Source organism: Leuresthes tenuis, unplaced genomic scaffold, assembly GCF_036924035.1.
Source record: "Leuresthes tenuis unplaced genomic scaffold, fLeuTen1.0.hap1 SCAF_11, whole genome shotgun sequence".
NCBI classification, from domain to species: domain Eukaryota; kingdom Metazoa; phylum Chordata; class Actinopteri; order Atheriniformes; family Atherinopsidae; genus Leuresthes; species Leuresthes tenuis.
The window spans coordinates 33,375,094-33,397,730 of NW_027325365.1; the positions used below are offsets into that span (position 1 = coordinate 33,375,094).

At 38.3% G+C, this 22,637-nt stretch overlaps 1 protein-coding gene across 1 annotated transcript in view; it reads right to left on the reverse strand.

The window, feature by feature from the left end:
- slc7a11 (solute carrier family 7 member 11) overlaps positions 1-22,518 on the reverse strand; it is a 38,579-nt gene extending 16,061 nt beyond the window's left edge. The window contains exons 1-8 of the mRNA XM_072396270.1: positions 21,947-22,518; positions 19,101-19,227; positions 15,267-15,382; positions 13,992-14,117; positions 11,207-11,306; positions 10,468-10,512; positions 9,756-9,879; positions 1,829-1,932 (exon numbers count right to left, since the gene is read on the reverse strand). Of these exons, the coding sequence (XP_072252371.1) occupies positions 1,829-1,932; positions 9,756-9,879; positions 10,468-10,512; positions 11,207-11,306; positions 13,992-14,117; positions 15,267-15,382; positions 19,101-19,227; positions 21,947-22,229 (1,025 nt within the window). The 5' untranslated portion in view covers positions 22,230-22,518. The remainder of the gene's footprint in view (positions 1-1,828; positions 1,933-9,755; positions 9,880-10,467; positions 10,513-11,206; positions 11,307-13,991; positions 14,118-15,266; positions 15,383-19,100; positions 19,228-21,946) is intronic.
- Positions 22,519-22,637: the final 119 nt, after the last annotated feature.

Here is a 22,637-nt window from a genome sequence, read left to right on the forward strand (position 1 = left end):
TGCCGTGGAGGCAGGACAAGGCACACTAGCAGATTCAGCAGACAAACTGGCTGCCTGGTTTCAAAAGGCTCATAATAATCCCAGGTTTCTTTTCAGCACTGTTGCCAGGCTGACAAAGAGTCTGAGCTCTGTTGAGCCATGTATTCCTTTAACTCTCAGCAGTGATGATTTCATGAGATTCGTAATCAATAAAATTGTTTCTATCAGAGAAAGGATTAATGGAATTCTTCCCACTATTATCACTGATGTATCATCAAGTAGAGCAGCTTTAGAAGTATATTTAGAACCTGATTTGTATTTAGACAGCTTCTGCCCAGTTTATCTCTCTGAGCTAACAACAGCAATAGTCTCTTCTAAACCATCAACTTGTATTTGAGACCCAATCCCAACCAGACTGTTCAAGGAGGTTTTCCCCTTAATTGACACTTCCCTATTGGATTTGATCAATCGGTCTTTGTTGACAGGATATGTACCTCAGACTTTTAAGGTTGCTGTAATTAAACCTTTACTTAAAAAACCTACTCTTGATTCAGAAGTGTTGGCTAATTATCGACCTATATCCAATCTCCCTTTTTTGTCTAAAGTTCTTGAAAAAATAGTTGCAGCTCAACTTTGTGATCATTTACATAGGAATAATCTGTTTGAAGAGTTTCAGTCAGGATTCAGAGTGCATCATAGCACAGTAACAGCACTGGTGAAAGTTACCAATGATCTCCTCTTAGCCTCTGATAGCGGACTTGTTTCTGTGCTTGTCCTGTTGGATCTCAGTGCTGTATTTGATACAATCGATCACAGCATTCTGTTACAGAGACTTGAACTTGTTATTGGGATTAAAAGAATTGCATTAGGCTGGTTTAAGTTATATTTCCTCACACAACAGAGTAAGTCATGAAATTCCTCAGGGTTCTGTGCTTGGACCGATTCTTTTTACTTTATACATGCTTCCATTAGGTAACATTATTAGACAGCATGGCATACATTTCCATTGTTATGCTGATGATACTCAGCTGTACTTATCTATGAAACCAGATGAAACCAATAAGTTGGTCAGACTACAAGACTGTCTTAATGACATAAAGACCTGGATGACTAAACTGAAGTCATTATCTTCGGACCTGAGTGCTTCAGGGAGAAATTTTCTAGTTGTATACTTACTCTAGATGGTATTTTCTTGGATTCTAGTTCTACAGTGAGGAACCTTGGAGTTATTTTTTACCAGAATTTATCATTTGATGCACATATAAAACTGGTTTTTAGGACTGCCTTCTTTCACCTTCGTAATATTGTTAAAATCAGGAACATCCTGTCTCAGGGTGATGCAGAAAAACTGCTCCAGGCATTTGTTACTTCAGGATTGGACCACTTTAATTCTTTATTATTGGGCTGTCCCGCATATTCTCAGAAAAGCCTCCAGCTGATCCAAAATGCTGCAGCCAGAGTTCTGATGAGAACTAACAGGAGAGATCATGTTTCTCCAGTTTTAGCTTCTTTTAATTGGCTCCCCATTAAATTCAGAATAGAATTTAAGATTCTTCTCCTCACATATAAAACTCTTAATGACCGAGCTCCATCATATCTTAAAGATCTCATTGTTAGATTTTTTTCCAAACAGAGCACTTCGCTCCCAAACTGCAGGTTTACTTGTGGTTCCCAGAGTTTCTAAAAGTAGAATGGGAGGCAGAGCCTTCAGTTATCAGGCCCCTCTCTGTGGAACCAGCGGCCAGTTTGGGTTCAGGAAGCAGACACATGTTTACTACACTTTCAAATTAAATGTATCCTGTGAGTATCGTAGATGTGAGACATGCAACCAAGGAAGAAGACTGTGTACCTTGACAAAGCAAACAGGCAGCCGTTCATGGAGCCGTAGCAGGACAGGGCCACAAACACTGGAACTGCAACTGAAAAGTTCCCCAGAAGCCTCTCTGCAAATGTCTGAAAACATGAATGACAAAGTAGATTATTTACTGCTTCAATGACGATAAGTGAACACATACGGGGGGTGAAAAGTTGTTCAATTAAATTGAATTAATTTCAATAATACTTTATTAATACCTGAGGGGAAGTATGTATTGCTTTATTGTATTTATGTATTATTTATTATTAAATATATGCTATTGTTATATATAGATAACAAAATAAAATATAAAGAAACTGACAAACATGTAGAAAGTTGAAGTGTTGCAGAGACAGGTGTGTTAGAAATCTTCAGAGGTCATGAGATCATGGGTTGGGATGCTTTTGTTGCTTAGCAACTACTGAGCTGTTCACATGTAGAATTGACAGGTAACACAGGTGAACTTTCTCAGTAGACAACATGGACAGAAACTCGGAACATTTGGGGTGCAGAGATGCTCCATCTCATTGACATGTCCAGGATTACACCATCTGTTGTTAACCAGCTCTGTAATCCTCCTGCTTTATTGTTACCTCTCTCTCTGCCCATATAGTCTTAAAGCTTAGTTGAGAGGTATCAGAGTTGTTATTGCAGCCAGATATCAATGAAAAAAATCATATTGATTTTCTGACATTTCTGCTGGGTCCTCTTCAGGGGTCCAAGCCTGTCCATTTTATCATCCACTGATCACACACTTCCCATGATGATCAAGGGCAGAAATGTTTTAACTCTCTTTAACATTTTTCCCCATTTTGTTCCTGCTCTGCATTTAGACATCTCCTCTTTAACTCATCTTGATGTGAGATCTTATTCCAGTCATTACTTGGGCTTTGGAAGTTAGCGGGTCCAACACGTTAAAAACTTATGTATTGCCATTATTATGCATCACAACAGTAGTAAAACAAATGGCAGTTACCAGCAGAAGTCCTTCTAGCATGACAGCATCCACACCAGCACAGAAAAACATTTTCTAAGACGATGGAAAGAAATGTTGGAATAATAATATTGTTTCAATGGAAACCCGGAAATAATCAGAGTTTGAGGATTTGAATAAAACTTAGTCCTGGCATGTAACATAAGTTAAATAAAGTCATATTTTTCAAAATTGAAGCAGATTAGTAACAGCAACCCTGATATCACGTTTGTACAAAAGATTTCCTTGAGTTGTATCCTTCAGTTGTAACAGAGTTCAGGTGATAGGTACACATGGATAAAGCTGTTAAAAGGCTCCATCCACCCATTTCCTACACCTACTTAATCTTGGTCAGGGTCATGGGGGCCCTATCCCAACTGCCATTGGACAAGCGGCAGGATACACCCTGGGCAGGTTGCCAATAAATCACAGGGCCACCGAAGAGAAATGTACTAATTTCTAGTGTCAGTTTGGAATCGTCAATGAACCTAACATGCAGGTTTTTGGACAGTAGGAGGGAAACTCCATGCTAAAAGGATCCAATAGGGATTTTAACAGGAAACCCTCTTGCTGAGAGGCAACAGTGATAACCACCACCACTGTGTAGCCCTTAAGAGGCTTTTCAAGTAAGTGAAATTTCAGTCTTTGTTTAACTGTTTTAAATATGACTGTGCCTGAAATTTCCAGCAGAATTACTGCTGTACTAAGTGGCATTGGCAGTAAGTAAAAAAAGTTTGCAGTTAAACTCAGAGTCAAATCATGGGTAGACTGATGGTTTATAAGGGGCAAGGCATGGTACTAAAACACTTTGCTTTGTTCAGGAATTCAACAAATAAAATAGTCTCTAAAGTTTAATCAAGTCTCTAAACCACTTCATTTTGGAATGAGACCAAACTCTTTGGATTGGAATGGATTAAAGGGATTGATAGAAAACTCTTCTTGAAAAGTATTTTTTACTTATGCAGCCAAATCTAACTCTGAAATGTGTATTTCAAGAAACAGACAGCAGGCAAAATATTACTGCAGGGTATCAAACCTACTGTTATACATGCTGATGGGAATATTCATGTCTGGGACTTCTGGATTTATGTGTGACAGTACTTCTTGAGCACCTATAGTAGTATAGTGTATAAGGTACACCCTGGAATTTGCATCTTCGTGGGAGATTCAGACTGTAGCGGGATAATGGGCACAAGCTTACGTCATAACTCTGAAGAACTATTTGAAGACCAAAGAGTGCTGACTGCCATGGACTATCATGACCTTAGCCTTACTTTCTGGAAATGCCTGAGAAAATAGCAAAAAAAAAAAGAAGACTTGACATCACCACAAGCTGAAACAATGTTTGATCATCCATGGACACAATGGGCTCTCAGGTTTAAACCAACTAATGGACTCCAAGCAGCTTGAGGGTTGCTGTCATTAATCCAAAAGGGGGCAAATAACTTACATATTTGAAATTCATGAATATTTTTGTTTTTCAGTCAAATTGTTAAGTCAATATTGTTTACGATAAAACATTTTTACATTTTAAACAAATGTCAAAGTCCATGTGAATTTAATTTCTATTGCACATTTAAAAACAAAGTTGACCAAAATGCTTAACAAATTTGTTTAAAAATATTAAGCAATGAAATAAATAAAAGCTCAATCCCCTCTCTGCTTGATTTGAGACCTCATCTGCACTAAGAGCATCTGGCTTGATGATCTAAGTGCTCTTTTGGGGTTATATATAAGTGGAGCATCTTGGTTAAATAGCTGGGTGCCATTCCATTCAAAACTTTAAAAATAAGTAAAATAATCTTAAAATCAATATGAAAATGGACAATCAGCCAGTGTAAACCTGCTAAAACCAGAGTGGTGTGATTATACATTTTGTGACCTTTCAAAAGACGTGCAGTCATGCAGATCACTGAACAGCTTCTGGACAAACATCTTTAAAGCTATATATACGTGGTGTCAATGTAGACCCTAATCCACTAATTGCAATCTTTGGAATGACACCCTCCAGTGAAAATTTTACTACTCTACAGTCCAATGTCATAGTTTTTTTTTTTAACGGAGGCTAGTTCTTATGCAATGGAAGTCAACAAGACCTCCCTCATTTAAACACTGGGTGAAAGAGGTGCTCTCTATGATTCCGCTGGAGAAGCTGAAGTATAGTTGTATATATATATATATATATATATATATATATATATACATGTATATATATATATGTAAAAGTGAGGTGGAGATGATTCTAGGTTTTAGGAAGAGCGCAACCCCACCTGCCCCCATCCCCCTGTGTGAATCCCTAGTGAACATTGTGGAGTCCTTCCGCTTCCTGGGCTCCAACATCACCCAGAAAAAAAGCCCAGTAGAGGATGTACTTCCTGAGGCAGTTGACGAAATTCAACCTGCCAAAGGCAATGATGATGCACTTCTACTCTGCCATCATTAGGTGCATTCCCACTGTAGGAACCTTTTGCAGTTCCTATAACCTTTTCAGGATTAGGACTGTTTTTTTGCGCATTCAGACATACAGGAACTATGGACCACGGCCCTCAGTTCCTATAATCATTTTAGCTCCTTCCCCGAGGCAGGGTCTTTTCTGGGTTCCATAGGAACACATGTAACGTAGGTATTTGGTTGTTGGTAGCTCCGTCCCTTGTCTGAAATGTTTACTCATACGACATGGACACAACCGGCGCCTGTTTAATAAGTTAAACTTAGACGTCGTCTCCTTTGTCTGCGGCACTCTGCTCTCCTTCTTTCCTTCATGAAACGAAGAAGTTTCGCCCGCTGCTCGATTCTTCGTCTCCTGACTCTCGCTGTGTGCTCTTCCAGCCTCCATCTTAGACGCCTGATGTGATACCTTGAGTAATATTACTGTCATGTAGACCATGAACACTGTGGCCTCTTCACTCTCCATGTTAGCTTCTTGGTGGTGTTGTTTTCTTCTCTCCTTACTTTTCGTGGGTTCTGTTTTGTTGTTGAGTGGCGCTAAAGTAACACATCTGTCGCAGATGGTTGCGTCACATCAATCCAGACCAAGGTCCCCGACTCATGTGTGAATGCAAAATTAAACAGTTCCCCTGGGGAAGGTTAGTTCCTATAATGAAATTCGAGGTGGAACGTCTCTGTCCGAATGCAGCTACTTAGTCCATCCTCACCTCCTCCCATCACCATCTGGTCGACTGCTGCCACAGCCAGGGACAAGGCCAGACTGCAGCGTATCATTCACCCTGCTGAGAAGGTGATTGTTTGCAACCTCCCAAGCCTCCAGGATCTGTACTCATCCAGGACCCTGAGGCGTGCAGGCAAGATTGCAGCTGACCCCTCCCATTCCAGACACAAACTCTTTGACCCGCTCCCCTCTGGCAGGAGGCTGCGGTCCATCAAGACCAAAACCTCATACCACAAAAACAATTTCTTCCCCTCTGCAGCTGGCCTCATAAACAAGACCAGAGACGCCCACTGACACTGACCCCCACCCTCTACACAATACATTAATGTGTCTACACATTCTACACAATATCTGTACATACCTGTACCATTGTTTCACTTTCACTTACTGTTCTTATTTATTGTTTTCATTTAATTATCCGGAAAACAAAGCACCAGCACACCACAACAAATTCATTGTATGTGTAAACCTACTTGGAAATAAAACTGTTTCTGATTCTGAGGTGAGGAAGCTGTAAGTTTAGAACTTTGAACAGATCTGTGCAACATGTTTTCCCTTTTTTTCCATCTTGAATTTAAGTGTTCTGGACCAAATCCTCAGTTTAGCTTCTCAAATGTTCTTGATTCATAAGTTTTAATTTAATTTTAGAAGAGAAAAGCAAGTATTTCAATTTCAAGTTAAAAAATGGTTGTTAGAGCTATGGTAGGTATTTAAGTATCACAAGCTGTTTTCACAAATGAATACCAGAGGATGTCTAGAGTTGGTGCAGAGACCACTCCACTTCACATGCCTTCTTCCAACCACACATTTTCTGGAATAATGCATAAAAAATGGTAGATGTGGGTCTACCTTTTCATATCTGTAATGATGATCTGTGATGATGATCAAAATGTAAACAAGCTATGAAACAAAAGACTCTGTGCAACCTGGCTAACTTTGAAATAATGTATTGACTGAGATCTCTGGTTCATGAGCTTTTGCAAATGGACAGAGATTTGTGGTCTGGTAATCTATGTTAATATTTTAATGTGGTATGATACAACAGTACCTCCTTAAGGTATAATGATTGTCCTTACCAAAACAGTTGTCTTGTACAAGTTCACACTTCACAAGGAAGCATTCAGTTTATACAGATATTCTGATCACAGTATTGAGGCAGTATGAGGAACATGGAGTTTTCTTTAATGATATTCACTTCAATAGTAAAGAATTGGATGTTTTTTTGTGACAAATCTAATATTGTTTTTGTTTTTGTTGTTTTGAACATGAGAACAGATATAACTGAATCTACAGCCAAGCAGTAAAGTTTAAAGAGATTTTTTTAATCAACATGTCAAAACATGTAACTCCATTGTTTTGAACATTTTCTTATTCTATTTAAAGTTGTTATGATTAGGATCACAGGCTTCTATAGAATTATATCATCTTTAGTTCTGAAATGATAAAAACTTTCTTATGTTATGTGATGATGACTTAAGACACACACAAGACTAAAATAATGACTAGCTCTCTCACTGACCTTCACACTTTTGATTTAATCTGTCTTAAATGACTAATTATGCATTCTGGCAAGTTCCTCTGATACAAGTTGATGACATTAGTTAAATTCTTAAATTAAGTTTTAATGTAAACTTCTGTCCAATCTCTCTGAGAGGAAGTACAATCAAGTTATCACATTGCTGCCTTTCGAGAACACAGAAATGCTCTCAACACCTTTCTTAAGACGCTCATAACACTCATCGTGCACAGGGCAATAAAATTAACTGCATTACAAAAGAACATGGATCTCTTAGTGATTGAGTCTTCCCCAGCTATGGGCTTACAGTTACACCGATAGCAGTCCTCAGTCAAATAACGAATGTTGTCTGTTATTTGGGAATGTCTGTGATGTGATTAGCCTTAACAGGGCTGGGCCGGAACAATTGCATTAACAGCTACTGGGAAGCTGAGCCATCAGAGACTTTACTAATAACGACACCTTAAGTGCAGGAAGGCAGCCTTGGTGTTCATGTCAGGAGTAAACATCACTGCAGTGCCAAGTAGCACACACTACCTCGTGCTGCAGAGCGATGGTCAGCTTAAAAAAACTGCACAGCTAAATTCAGAATTTAGATTTTACTCTCAGATTGAACAACAAAGTGCTCATTTGACACATAAAATTTCATATTGCATTTTGTCATGTTGAATTTATTTATTAACTAAAAGATACAAGCCTCTCCTCTATAAAGTGAATTTGCTTCCCATCTATATTGAGTCCTTAGGCACATCCTCATCAGCAAATTGTCACAGTTTATGTTTTTTGTCACAGTTTATGTTGGGATCTTCATGTTTTCAGGTTATGTTCTTGTCATGTTTCTCCCCTGTCACCTTAGTTTCACTCATGTCACCTGTTTCATTGTTCACAGCTGCACCTCATTCAGTAATCACTCCCTCCACAGCATTTAGTCTCCTGTTTCAGCATTTGTTTATTCATGGTCATAGTAAATCATAGTCACAGTTAATGTTAGTCTTGTTTTTTCTCACAGTGCCATAGTCTTGTTTCATAGTCTTGTTAAGTTTGCTATAGTTAAGTGTTTTGATTATCCGGCTCAGCCACGCTTTCTGTTTTTGCCTAGCTCCCTGTTTTGTTTTCTTGGAAATAAACCTTTTCGAACTTAAAGAACTGCATCTGGGTCCTACCTTCCACCGACCCTGACACAAATAATCACTAAAGGTAATGTTTGGGCTACTTTGAATCAGATCAAAATAATTTTTTTATCATGTCACCTTTGATAAACAAAATCCTTCATGAGTGTCATTAGACTTTATTATTCAGGTTAACTACATTTAAATTTGCAATTGATTTTTAGGGATCGGGATGAGGCAACAAGTGAGAATCATTAACCTAAAGATCTGCTGACTCACTGGAGGGTTATAAGCTGCACCTTATCTCTGTCTGAAAGATTTCCTTGTTAACCCACTGCTGATCATCTTTGGTAATTAGCACATGACAAAGACAAGTCAGCAAGGCATCATTGTTTGTACTTGCACTCACAAAGCCAGCAATAGCTCAGTAACAACAATGTTGCTGGTTAGAGCAGTGTGTTCCGCTAAACTATGCCTTACACACATGCCTGTTTTGCCTCTGAGACTACCTCCCTTGTCAGCTTAGTGTATATCAGCAGTTGATCATCTTCAATCCTTTAGCACATTACACTAATGCACAATGAAGACGCATCAGTCCTGTACAAGACCCTTGATCCTTGATTCAGTGAACTCAGAAAACATCTGCAAAACCACACCGATTTAACACACTGATTACACAACTGATGTTCTAGATCTGGAGTCTGAAAAGGGCACACCTTTCTCAATAAAGTTAAAATGATGGTACCACCATGACCTAAACCAAAGTAGTATTGTAAAGCTGGGCTGCAGTATTTTAAGAATAAGTCTCTGTGACTAAGTGATGAGGACACAGAAAGTGTCTCCATTGATCCCAAATGTTCATTTTGGACCTAGAAACTTTTATGGTTCTTCGTGGTTGTTTCCAGTGAATGTAATACATAGATTTTACAAACATATATACATTAATCAAATTAGACGTTTCTAGTTTTACTACAGCTCTGTGATGGACATTTGACCTGTCTATAACATCCGAGGAAAGGCTCTGCAGTGGGTCCAGAAAATGGATGGATGAATGAATACTTTTAACATCCATACTATTGATAAAGTTAGCTACAGGCTAATTAAGTCGTTGCCTTTGCACATACAATATTTTCATTGTTGGCCCCTCTACTTACCACTGCGACAGCCTCTGAGGCCAGAAGCTCTTCAGCTGACATGACAGTGTAGTACGCAACATTGGTCAGCACATAGCAGGAAGTCACAATAGCCATGGAGATACAGATTGCTAATGGCACTGTCCTGCAGACAAGAACATTTATTAGAGAAGCAACAAACTGTCACATACTTTCTTAGATAGAGAGAGAGATAGATAGATAGTTTATTGATCCCAAAGAAAATTCAAGCATCCAGTAGCAAAAAGTAATATAACATACATTCAACATACATTAGGATCTAGAGCTGTTGTACAGCCTATTATCTTCCCAATCTCAGTCTTTACATTTTGTTTAATTAATCGGTGGGGGAAAGTTGTAATATGAATAAGAAATTCCACCTAAAAAAATAAGGAGTCAAGAATCAGTCTACATCCATTCATCTTTATCTATAAAAATTGAGATGTAAGATCTTTACTAGATATATCTAGTAAAGATCCTTTCAGCTCCTTGTTTTGTAGAGATTTGAAACTTTACAGTATGCCTGTGGGAATATACACTGCAGTTCTCTTTAGGCTCATAACATTATCATATAAATCCTCCCTGTCTTTAGAATCTCTCTCTGTGATATGTTACTTTCCTGCTGTGTGTTCCCAGAAAATATATTCTTTCAGGCTTTCAGTCCGTCACATCCACAGAACTGACATCACCACAACAGGCGGGGCATTCAACTTACTTCTCTGCGTTGTCTACTTCCTCTGTCACAAAGTTCAGATAGAACCTGTAAAAGCAAACATGTTTAAAAGTGAATCAACAGCAGCACTACATTTGGGGCTGAAGTATCTACCCTTCTAATGACATGTGAAAGAATATCAGACATGTCTATTGTATTGTAATGTGTAATATAAGAATAACCTCTAAATTCCCTCATCTTTTTTTACGTCTATTCTGTTACCACTATTCTAATTTTCTGTTCATTTATTTATCCAGTATTTAACCAACAGCTTAAACTACGTTATCTTATGTTAACCTATTTGAGATTACTATTAGCCACAGATTAAAACAGTTATTCAATCAAATGTTCAAACTTTTAAACTACAAAAGCTCCATTACAATCATCTCTTTACTAGTTTGGTCGAAGTTTATAAAAATCTTTCCTTTCTACTATAACTACTTACCACTGTCAGCTAAGCGGTTAAATGTGCTTTTCATTTCTAGTCATTTTTCACATGTATTTGCTGCTTCTCTGAGCTCTGCACAGTCTGAGCTGTAGTGAACTGAGAAAGATTATTCACTCGTGGAAAACTTTCAGGACTGCAGAATTATAATCCGAGCTTCAATAAAATGCAACCAGACTTCTCTTCAAGGTTCCTGAAGACATTTCAAAGATTTCATGTTTGTGTGGAATAGTGGGCTCTGTGTGTCTGTGTGGGCTTGAATTTGTGTACGTGTATGTTTGTGGGGACCAAACCTACCACCCAGCGTAGGCATACATCCCGGAGTAGAAAGCCAGTGGCATACCAGACAGCTTCATATTGCTCAGCTCGAAGGCATTCTCAAAGTTTGTGGTCTCTCCTGCAAACACACACACAACACACACACACGCAGACACACGCACACACACACACACACACACACACACGCACATAAATACATATATTTCTCCCTGTGGACAATCTGAAGCACTACAATTGCTCCAAAGTTAAGAGGGATTGTTGTAGCTATGGAATTATCTGTGTAGCTACAGTAATTCCAAACAACACTGGGAGCCACTGGACCACCAATTACAATAATAATAAGAGTACTGCGAGATTAAAACTGATGTTCTGCCTTATAAGCTTACAAAATAAGATTTGTCTCATCAGTAAAGGTACAGTTGAAATCATGTTGAATCAAGTAGAAAAATGTCTACATTTGGTGACAGTTTTATCTCCTCTGGCAGTTTGTTCCACTTGTTTGCAGCATAACAGCTAAATGCTGCTTCTCCGTGTTTAGTCTGGACTCTGGACTGGACCAGCTGACCTGAGTTCTTGGATCTAAGAGCTCTGCTGGGTTTATATTCTCTGAACATATCACAGATGTATTTTGGGCCTAAACCGTTCTGGGATTTGTAAACCATCAGCAGGCTTTTAAAATATATTCTGTGACTGACTGGAAGCCAGTGTAAAGATTTTAAAACTGGTGTGATGTGTTCAGATCTCTTAGTCTTGGTGAAAACTCGAGCAGCAGCGTTCTGGATGAGCTGCAGATATTTAATGCTCTTTTGGGGAAGTCCAGTTAAAACATCATTACAGTAATGGAGTCTACTGGAGATGAATGCTTGGATGAGTTTCTCCTGGTCTTTTTGGGAGAGAAAACCTTTAATTCTGTTGATGTTTCTGAGTTGGATAAAAAGCTGCCTTGGTGACAGCTTTGATGTGGCTGCAGAAAGTCAAATCTGAGTCTATCAACACTCCAAGGTTACAAACTTGGTCAGTGATTGTAAGGGCCCGAGTCTCAAGGTATTTACCAATGCTGACCCTCTTCTCTTTGCTGCCAAACAGAATTATCTCAGTTTTGTCTTAATTTAATTGTAGAAAATTCTCTCTCATCCAGGAGTTTATTTCCTCCAGACACTGACACAGTACTTCTGCTGGGCTGCAGTCGTCTGGTGACAGAGACACATAAAGTTGTTTATCGTCTGCATAACTGTGATAATTGATGTTAAAGTTCTGCAATATCTGACCCAAAGGGAGCATATACAAGTTAAACAGAAGAGGTCCAACAATGTGAGAATACATTCACTGTGAGAATATAAATAGTGGGGAAACCAGGTAATGTGGAAATATTAGCTGCATTGTACCCAGGCAGGTGGTCATGTCTGGCCCATTTTAGGCAGACAGTTTTTCTTTGTGAATAGTTTTTCAATGATGTTCCAACCTTGGTTCATATTAAATAAGATCCATTATGTATGCTCACAGAAATATTTCCTAATCAGTGTTATACCAGAAGAAAATAAAGTCTTGTGTGAGAATGTATGACAAATCTCTTCAGATTGTGTAAGATTAATAACTTGTTCACAGTGGGATGGCAGATAGTGATCTAAACTCAAAGTATAACTAATTGTAAGGCCAACTCATACTGATGTATGAGCAAAATAATCAAATATTTATGGTTTCAGATTTGATCAAGTTTTGCACCACTATCTGACAGGTATGTTGGGGTAACTAGAATTAGCTTTGTGGAGTTGCTTCTCAGTTCATGGACTATTACTAGCTGGACTGATCACCTTGCATGTTCATCCACACATCCATATATGTTCATGCCTGTCTGTTCATGTGAGACTGACAATCTGGAAATTTAATTCAGTGTAAATGCAGATTCCCGTTAACCTACATCCACTATGGATTCACATTGCAGTTTATATGATTCTCACATACAGTAAACACCAAATCATTATGACTTCCCAGACATGAGGTGAATGATCTTCAGCAGAGAAAAGGTCAGGGTTGTGATGGTAAATTTTTTTGTCTCAGGACTAACAAACTCTCTAATCCACATTAACCATTTGTATCACAGACCTAAAGTATTTACCTCTTAATTAACACTCAGACAAGATAATTGTTTTAACCTAACATGCATGTTTCTTAATTATCATCAAGACTGCATCCTGCCCCCCCTGGAGGTGTGGTTACACACCTAAAGAACAAAGCCCCCTCCTCAGGTATAGATGCTCTGGGTTCCTTTTGTCTGTATCTTTTTCATACCATTGCCGCTGAATGGTGTGGGCTGATCTATTTCCTTGCAACGAAGAATAAAAACTTAGCCGTCCGGCAGAAAAAGTAAAGTTCTCTATTTCATTGCTCATCAGAGGTATTAGGAAGGAAGCAATTGAAAACTTCCATAACAGAGTCTAGGAACTCGAAGAGGCAGCATCAGTTTCTGTTGGGTTGGGTTACACCTGGTCATATTGGCTTGGGTGGCATCTCACCTAAGACACAACAATCATGCACCCCCTTAAATTTAAAAATAAGGTCAGTAACTGAGGAAAGACTGAACATGTGCTGAGAGGATGTTGTGAAACGCTTTAACCAAAAAACTCACTGTGAACAGCTGTGTGTTACAGCCTGCAAGGCTTCAAGGTTAGATGTGAAGCTTTGAGATGTTCCTGTGCATCACTTACGTTGATGGAGCACTGAATTATTTCTGGACGCACGGTGGTTGGGCAGAGGCACAATGTTAAAGGGATAAGAAATTATTATAATAATGGCAATTTCTTGCCTTTAAAGAGCAGGTACATCCCAGGCACAACGATGATGGCGATGGCTAGTAGCTTGGAGAGGGTGAGAAGGATTTGAATCCTGGCTGTCCATGTAACACTCATACTGTTCAGGTACATCACGGAAGCTGTGCAGAGAGAGAGGCATGCTCATCATTGACAGCTTCATTCTGTGCTGGCTATACTTGAGCACACAAAAATAAATGACTGTTGCTTATATATCCCAATTTAGCAAATAAAGAATTAGATGAAAGTGATGTAAAAAGCACGGCACTATATTATCAGTCAGCCAATGAACCCATGAGACTGCACTCAAAAAGGTAGATGCACATCTTTTACTGACTAAATAAAAATGTTACATCATATGAATGCATTGAGTTTAGGTTTGTTAAACGATTCATTCTTGTTGGTTGTACATAAATCTAACACTTGAAATAATAACTTGTTCTTTCTTCAGTAGTAAGTAGCAGTCTTGTTTCAGGTGTTTCTATTCATTCAAGACTGACATATTCGATTAAATTTCAATTTGGTTTCAGTGAAGTTTATGTTGTAAACTAAAGTAAATTAAATTAATTAAACATGTAAATTAAGTGGACACAAGATGAAAGTGACTTGTCAGCAAAAAAAAGTGTTACATTAATATCTTTGTGAAGATGCAGATTTATCCAGCAGAGCCTTGCTCTGTAGTATTACCACATCAATGGTGTGCTTTTAGCTTTCATTCCTGAAACAATGTAGAAGTACTGATAAACATTAGAAAAAAAGGTTTTAACAGACAATGTCAAATTTTCCAGATGCTCTAGCTTTAGATGGCTTTTTTGAACAGCACTGAGATCCAAATAAATTCTATCCATCCATTTTCTATACCTGATTAATCCAATTCAGGGACGCTGTCTCAGCTGTCATTGGGTGAGGCGGGGTACTCATCACAGGGCCGAATGAATTCATACATTATAAAACAACCCTGAATGTAGTTTTATATCCTATTTCAGAAACTGAGTCTGTGGTTACCTATGTGGATTACATTTGACCCCTGCTTGTGTTACAAGCTGTTATACATCGCTACACAACTGCTGTGCTGTTTTTTCTTGTTATGCACTGTGTTTTTATTCAAGTGAAAGATTTGGAAAGCTAAAGATAGTCCTAGGTCTTTTTGCCATATCATGCTCTCCCTCCTCTGCCTCTAACTGCACATTTGCATGCTTTCAACTTGTGTCATTTACAGAGCAAACCACAACAGGTCAAAATTGTAACATAGCAGTAGTCCTCATATGTACTTATGCCGATGGCTGTGGCCAGTTTGACAGCCATTGGGGGGATATCACATGGCATGAACAGCGGCTCCAGGATATACTGTCCGAATGCCAGAGAAATGACTGCCAACGCTGCAGGCCTGCAGGACACAACGTAGATGTATCAGTTCACATAAAATATTAAATTCAGCAACCTGAAGGAGATTAGTAGTAAATATGAGAGATAGTAAATATGACAGTGAGCTTTTTGGACACATATAGCACATGTTTTGTTTGTTTTTAAAGATAATACAGACACCAGCTAAATTATTCAACCCCCAATGTATACTATACAAGAAAATGTATAAACATGGTGAAACCCAATCGTGGTACACTGCTCAGCTACAAACAGCAGACAGACACGGTGGAGAGCAGCTGGTTAATATGGCGCTGCAGGAGTTAGTGAAAGAGGATGAATATTAAACTTAATGCTAGTGTGACTGTAACAGATAATTAAATAGGCATTTATCTGCTGACACATTGGCCAAAACAACTTTACAGGTTCTGTATATTCCAGAAACGTATTAACAAATCTTTGTTGTACTGTTCACAGTATGAATTTTGTACTGTGTAACAGCAATATGAACACTTTTAGTTCAGTTTTTCTATTCAACATTTACATATTCTCCCATGTCAGTTTTATATGATATATGCGTATAGACTTTCTTGCAGTGTATTATGTTAATCTACAGAAGAATGAAAAAATAACTAATTAGTCAATAGCTTGTATTTACTTCAAATATTCCAAAAATATTGATAACTAAAGTTATTTGGTAAATAGAATAATTTAAAAACACTATCATTTTTCTCTGACAGCAGATGTTAATAACATTTTCCCATTCCAGTTTGTTAATGTTGTTTGCATGGAAGATGGGGAGTGGATTAATCTATGCCATGAGCAAACACTTGCAATAACATAACTAAAGATCCATTGTTTACATGATGATGACTACAAAGCTGTTTCCAAGACAACAGAGCTTTCTCTGCTAACAAAGACATGCATGTTATCTGGTTTAATTCACGAGATGTGTTGCAGTCACGGTTTATGTTCTGTTCCATGTCTTGTCTCCTCATTTCCTGTTTTATTTTGAAATCACTGACTTTCCCCTCTCGTTTCAGGTATCTTGCCCTTCCTCCCGTGTCAGGCGTCTCATTGTCTTCCCTGATTCCCAGGTGTTTCCACCTGTTCCCCTTGGTCCCTCATGTGTTCAAATAGTCTGCGTTTCCCTTGTCTTGTGCCAGTATGTTGTCTCTTCCCATGAGCATCAAAGCCTTACTTTGAACCACAGATTCAACTTGTGAAAAGACCCTGCATCTGTGTCCCGAGTCCCGTGGTAACTGACAAGAAGCCCTTAAGGTACAATTCTTTTGACTTCAAGGCGATATTTTCAATTCCCTAAAGTCTTAAAAGACAACCTTATTACAAGCCATAGTATGTTTTCACCTCAGAATGTTGAACAGTTAAGGTTTTGATGATCAGTGTGTATATGTTCATTGCAGTAGTAGTGCTACTGGAGTTTTCACCGTACAAACTGCTTGGTTGCCCTTGGTTCCAGTGAGTACAAACTCCAGTGTGACCTCATGACAGTGTATATAGTATAGCAGCTCACAAACTTTTTGCATGTCATTTATATGCACTTTGAGTTTTTGGCATGTCATTCTATGTCTTCAAAATAACACATCTTATGATTAGAGTTTGGGGAAAAAATACTGAGCAGGATTCTATCCTCTCTCAGTACGTAGTGAGGAAATGACACAAAACTACAAAAAGGGCGACACCTGCAGAAAAAGAGCTTTAGGGAAACTTCTAGGGAGTTTGAGAAACCAGGGTAATGCTACAGGTTTTCAGCTGTCCAAAAACGACTGAGAGTTGCACATATCATATAGTGGGTACAATGTAAGTCAAGAATTGCATCATGTCCTATAATATATAAACAGGATTATTAATAGAATAGAACTTTAACTAATGTAAACATCCATAGATTTGATTTGATTTATTTTTTTTCAATTATTATACCCGCTTAATCCGTTGGTCGGGTCGCGGGGGCCTGGAGCCTATCCCAGCGGTCATCAGGTGACAGGCGGGGTACACCCTGAACAGGTAACCAGTCCATCACAGGGCCACACAGAGACAAACAACCACACACACGCTCACACTCACTCCTAAGGACAATTTCTTTAGAGACACCAATTAAACTAACATGCATGTTTTTGGATGGTGCAAACACAGACATTGGTGTAGGGAGCTGACCATGTGTCATTACACACACATCAACTACATGACCCTGAATTAACTACATGTAGTTGATGTGTAATGACACATGGTCAGCTCCCTACACCAACTGTTCCCTTAATCACATCTTCATGTGGAAGCCTGTGTACTGGTTGTCTATGTGACCAGCTTCAATGAGATTGAAACATGGTTGGCTGCTCCCACAGGTTGATCTTGTGGCTCATCAGTAAATCTCTTTTCATTTCCCACAGCAGCCACTAAGGCGCTGCAGCAGAGGAAATCTCTCTTTGCCCTACTCATTCTTGTTTTCACTCTCCGCCTCTATCTTTGTTCACTTCCCATGGTTGGGTATGCAGTCCCACTAGCAAGGGGCCAGCATAAATTGGGCAGCTCAGGATAGTCATCAGACTGTTTGTACTGCTTTGGTTTGGCAGTGTACACATACAGCTGCACAGGGAACATTTCTCACCTCTCTGGTCTAATCTCAGTATCCCATATGAGGTTACAGGCAAACATGGCCCTTCATTTTCCTGGTACAGAGGATTCTGTCTCCAAGCACAGTCAAACATGTCCACATGCTATGTTTGATAAAATGGTCACTGTGCCATATCAAGTAAATAAAGATGTACTTGATGACACATCTAACAAGGCTTTGTTCCTGTTGCAAATATGTTTTTGCTGTAAATTGATTACCATCTTATTATCCTGATCCAGAGGTAATTTGGCAACCAGAAACAGTGACCTTTGCATCTGGTCCTGTTGCATATGTATTCACAGGATTTTACCTCCCAACTTTGGAGAGTATTTAAATAAATCTCTGTTATTTACTGAACTTTGTGCCTCATATTTAATTGGAATGTCTGCCTTTATTTACAGAAAAAATAGCATTTCTATATTTTTGCATCTGACGTGTCAGAGAGCACCGCTAATTGAAAAACAGTTAGGACAGATAAGTTGAACAGCTAAGTATAATAATTACTTTGGTTCATTTTGTATCTTTTTAACCCTGATTCCCATTTTTAACTATGATTATTATCTCTTTTTACTGGCAAAACTGTATTTCCATGACAGACAAATCTCATTTTAATAGAAGGTGTGTTGAATTAAAATGTTTCCACTAAATTATTGAGCAAGTCCAAAGCTTCTAAATATTTGAAATGCGGAATACTTAATATGCATACAGGACTCTGCAAAGTTTTAAACATTTCATCTGGATTATTTCAGCATTTTTCAGCAAGTATAATTTGAAGTCTAGTTAATATTTGTCCTCTGTCCTTTTAGGACCTTTAAGAGATCTTTAATTGAGCAAAAACTGAAAAACAAAGAAAAAATATTTCTCAAAGATAAAAATCAATTCACAGATGAAGAAATAGATGTATACATTTTCAATATGATAAATCCTTTTATTGAAATAAATGCTCCAGCGCCCCTGTGACCCTGAATTAAACGGGTATAGAAAATGGATGGATGGATGGAGCTTATGTCACAGATTAAAAGTAAACTGCCTGCTGGTTCCTCCTAGTGCAGATTTTAAAGGTTGGGTTGAATAGATATTTCTATTAGCGAGTTAAGAAGGTAGGCATTACCTTATTGCAATGAGATCAGCCCACAGCCTAATAAAAGCCATCTGAGGTCCGAACGCTTCCATTATATATGTGTAATGTCCTCCAGACTTCTTAATACAAGTCCCCAGCTCAGCATAGGACAGAGCCCCTGCAGAGACAAGAATGTTCCATAAGTTCAGGCTGTGTTAAAAGAAGGTTCACAACAGTGGATGTTAGTCTGTTACAGGCACATGTATAGAAATGCACAGTCCTGCGCTGTTCCCCTGGTCTCACCATCATTACAACATATTACTAGGGGAACGTCTGAGAAACACAGTCAATAACTTTACAAAGTGAGATTCAGATAGCTGAATCTTTATTATGATTTTAGGCAGCAGGAATTAAGGAGCGTGGGGAAAGGGCTGAGGGAGGATATTCAAGGATAAAGTGTGTGGTGCATTCATTATAGCACGAAAACTAAAGGATTTAAGGATGTTACAGTATACTCAAGTGTTTACACAGCTTTAGAACTGCCTCCTGCAAACTTTGATTAATATTTTCACATTTCCTCTGTTAGTAGAAAACATAATTACTGCCCATATTATTAAGGTTTTGGTAAGTGAGTATAATTCTAAGTAGATTAACTTAACCAGTGTTATAGGGAGGCTGTTATGATGTAGAAGAACACACTAAGAGCATTGCTCCTCTCCGGAACTATCTCTGCAGTTTAAGCAACAAGAGCCCATGAGTTAAGTTTCAGGAAGTCTGAATGTGATCAATCTTTCATAACATGCATTTTTAATAATATCTTCATTTTTATACTAAATATACTTATGTGTTATGTCTTCATGTTTTGATTTTAATTATAACAATAAGGATCAATATTGATACCTGTATTGAAAAAAGTTATGATAATAATCCCTAATCACGGTGTAGCTGTTCGGTCTATGTATAGCTTTATGCAAACCTCATCAAATATATATAACTTTATAATGAGTATTCAGCCGTTCAAGAAGCTCAGAATGTAAGATCGGTTGGAGTAAGTCAGCAGAACAATCAATAATAAAATGATTGGCCACATTCCTTTCAAGTCTTGTTGCACAATACTATTCAAAGACAAACCCTGATTTAACAAAAACTCTAACCCCCCTTACAGTCCAAATGACTTAAGGTTTAAATGCACCATTAAAGACTCCTGTATAGTGATATGTACTTTAACAAACATATGTAGGCATACAGCTGTGAGATCCCCAGCCCTTTGCCACTCATGTGGATCCACATGGACTTTGCAGTTTCTCAAATAGCTTGTATCAGTGTGATTGAACAGATCTAGCACTGACCCTGTACTTCCCTACCCCCTCTACTGCACTTTATCTTTCTGTTCTTCCCTCTATGTCTGCACTCTATCTCTACTCTGTCACCTCTGACAGAGTCTGACTAGTGGTTTCCTTCTATGTAGGTGATTGTTGGCTTTGACGTTAGCTGTAATGTTATATCCTCATATAGAATAGAAGAGAAAAATCCCCGAGGGGGAAATTAGTCAAGTAGCTGAAATTTTTTTCTTTAAAAAAAAAACAAAACAATCATTGTATAATAATTGTTATGTAAGTTGCTTTGGATAAAAGCATCTGCCAAATGCATAAACATAAACATCTTTATTTGAACGTGCTCTAAGAACAAACAATATAAGATAAAGTAATGAAAATATTAGAACCAGGTTTAAGGATATATACTCAGAACAATAAGATCACATACACATTTTCATTACGATACAGCTGCATTTAGTGGGGTCATCAAATGAAAATAAAGGACCTAGACAACTGGGGCATTTGTGGACCCTACATACAGGGCACTGGGTTTATAATTCAAGCCTGCTCCTCATCTTTCACATGTACAATAAATGCTTGAGTCATAGCTGCAGTTGACATGTACTGTCTCTGTTACACTTCAACAAGCCCTGAGGAGTAAACAGTAGATTCTATTAAGAATGAGTCAACAATTTAAAGGAAAGTTTTACGGTAACAGTTTGATTAATATATATATATATGAAAAAAATGAAATAACATGGTTCAATTATATTTAAAGATAACATATTTGATTTTTAAGCAGTCCTCTCGCTCTAAGATTTCCTCCCACCTTCTGCAGTTGTACTTGTCAGACATAATAAGTATAGCTCACAAGCCTTGACATACAAACACACTGATCCAGGCCTAAGAATAATCAACTAGTTACACCTGTAGGAACATGTTTTATCAAGGATTTGGATTTCAAAACAAATCAACTTCTCTTGAACTTTTACATAATATTCTAATTGATATCCTTAAACATGCACTTTCACCTGTAGAATATCAAGCCTCTACATGTCTGAGGGGACACATACAAGCCAGACTGTGATATGTATATGCTGTGTGGGTTAGCAGTTGGAGTGCAAGCCTACTAGTGGAACGCTGGTACTGTATGTCTTAAGACCTGTAGTATTATTTAAATAACAGTGATAATGATATTTCTGTGGAACAGTATTTCAATAACATGGACCCATTTTACAGGGTTGGCTGTAGCTCAGGATGTTGAGAGGCTTTCAATAAGAAAATCACTAGTTCAATCCCCAACTTTCCAGGATAAAGTATCCTTGGGCATGATACTGAAACCTTGTTGCCTTACAATGTGATTCTCACTTGTATCTTTAAATAGAAAATAATATGTGCTGAACTGATGTAATGTAAAAGCAGGTTCTGTTTCAATCCTTCAAAATCAGAAAGGAAAAAGCTGAAGTATTTCTAATAAGTCTTTTTTTTTATTCCAGTGGGCTTTTGTGTATATATTTTTTGTCCTCATAAATTTTAAAAACTATGCACACATTTCTTCAGAAACAGCCGCAAACAACTCACCAAAAAGTGACAACACACCACAGGCGATCCAAACTATCAGAGACATTCCTACACTGCCGGAGTGCTTCAGGATTCCCTTTGGTGAGATGAATATTCCAGCTCCAATGATGGTCCCAATGATGATGGAGATTCCTCTCAGTAGGGTCACCTTCTTCCCCAGTTCCACCTTCCTGCTGTCCTTGTCCTGTAGATTACTGTTAGGGTCGCTTCCATTTTGGGAAATGTTGTGTGCATTTGCAATGAGGTTTCCTTCTTTGTAAGTAGATGTAGACCTGCTGTTCATCTTTGTAAACACTGCCTATCAAACAGACCCTCTCTACCTTTTGAAATAAGCGGGTTTGATCCAGGATCTGCCTTCCAGATGGAGCCTGAGTACACTCAGTCTGTGTGTGACTGGACAAGGTTACAAAACTCTGAGTAAAACTAATGTCCAGGGAGGAAAATTTTCCTGACTGTTAACCTCTCTCTTTTATTGTCATTTATCACAAATCTGTCACTGTAGAGCATCAGATGCCTGCTTTTTTTTTCACCTATTTTTCCCCTATGTTCTTCTTCCTCTGTTACTCTGCCTTCTCTCTCTCTGTCATCCCATGCTTGTATTTATGTAGTCCTTCCCCCAACCCCCTATTGAGTCCTGCCTTTTCCAAAACCAGCTGTGGCTTACTAGAGTGAGGTGTTATGCTGGTTTGGT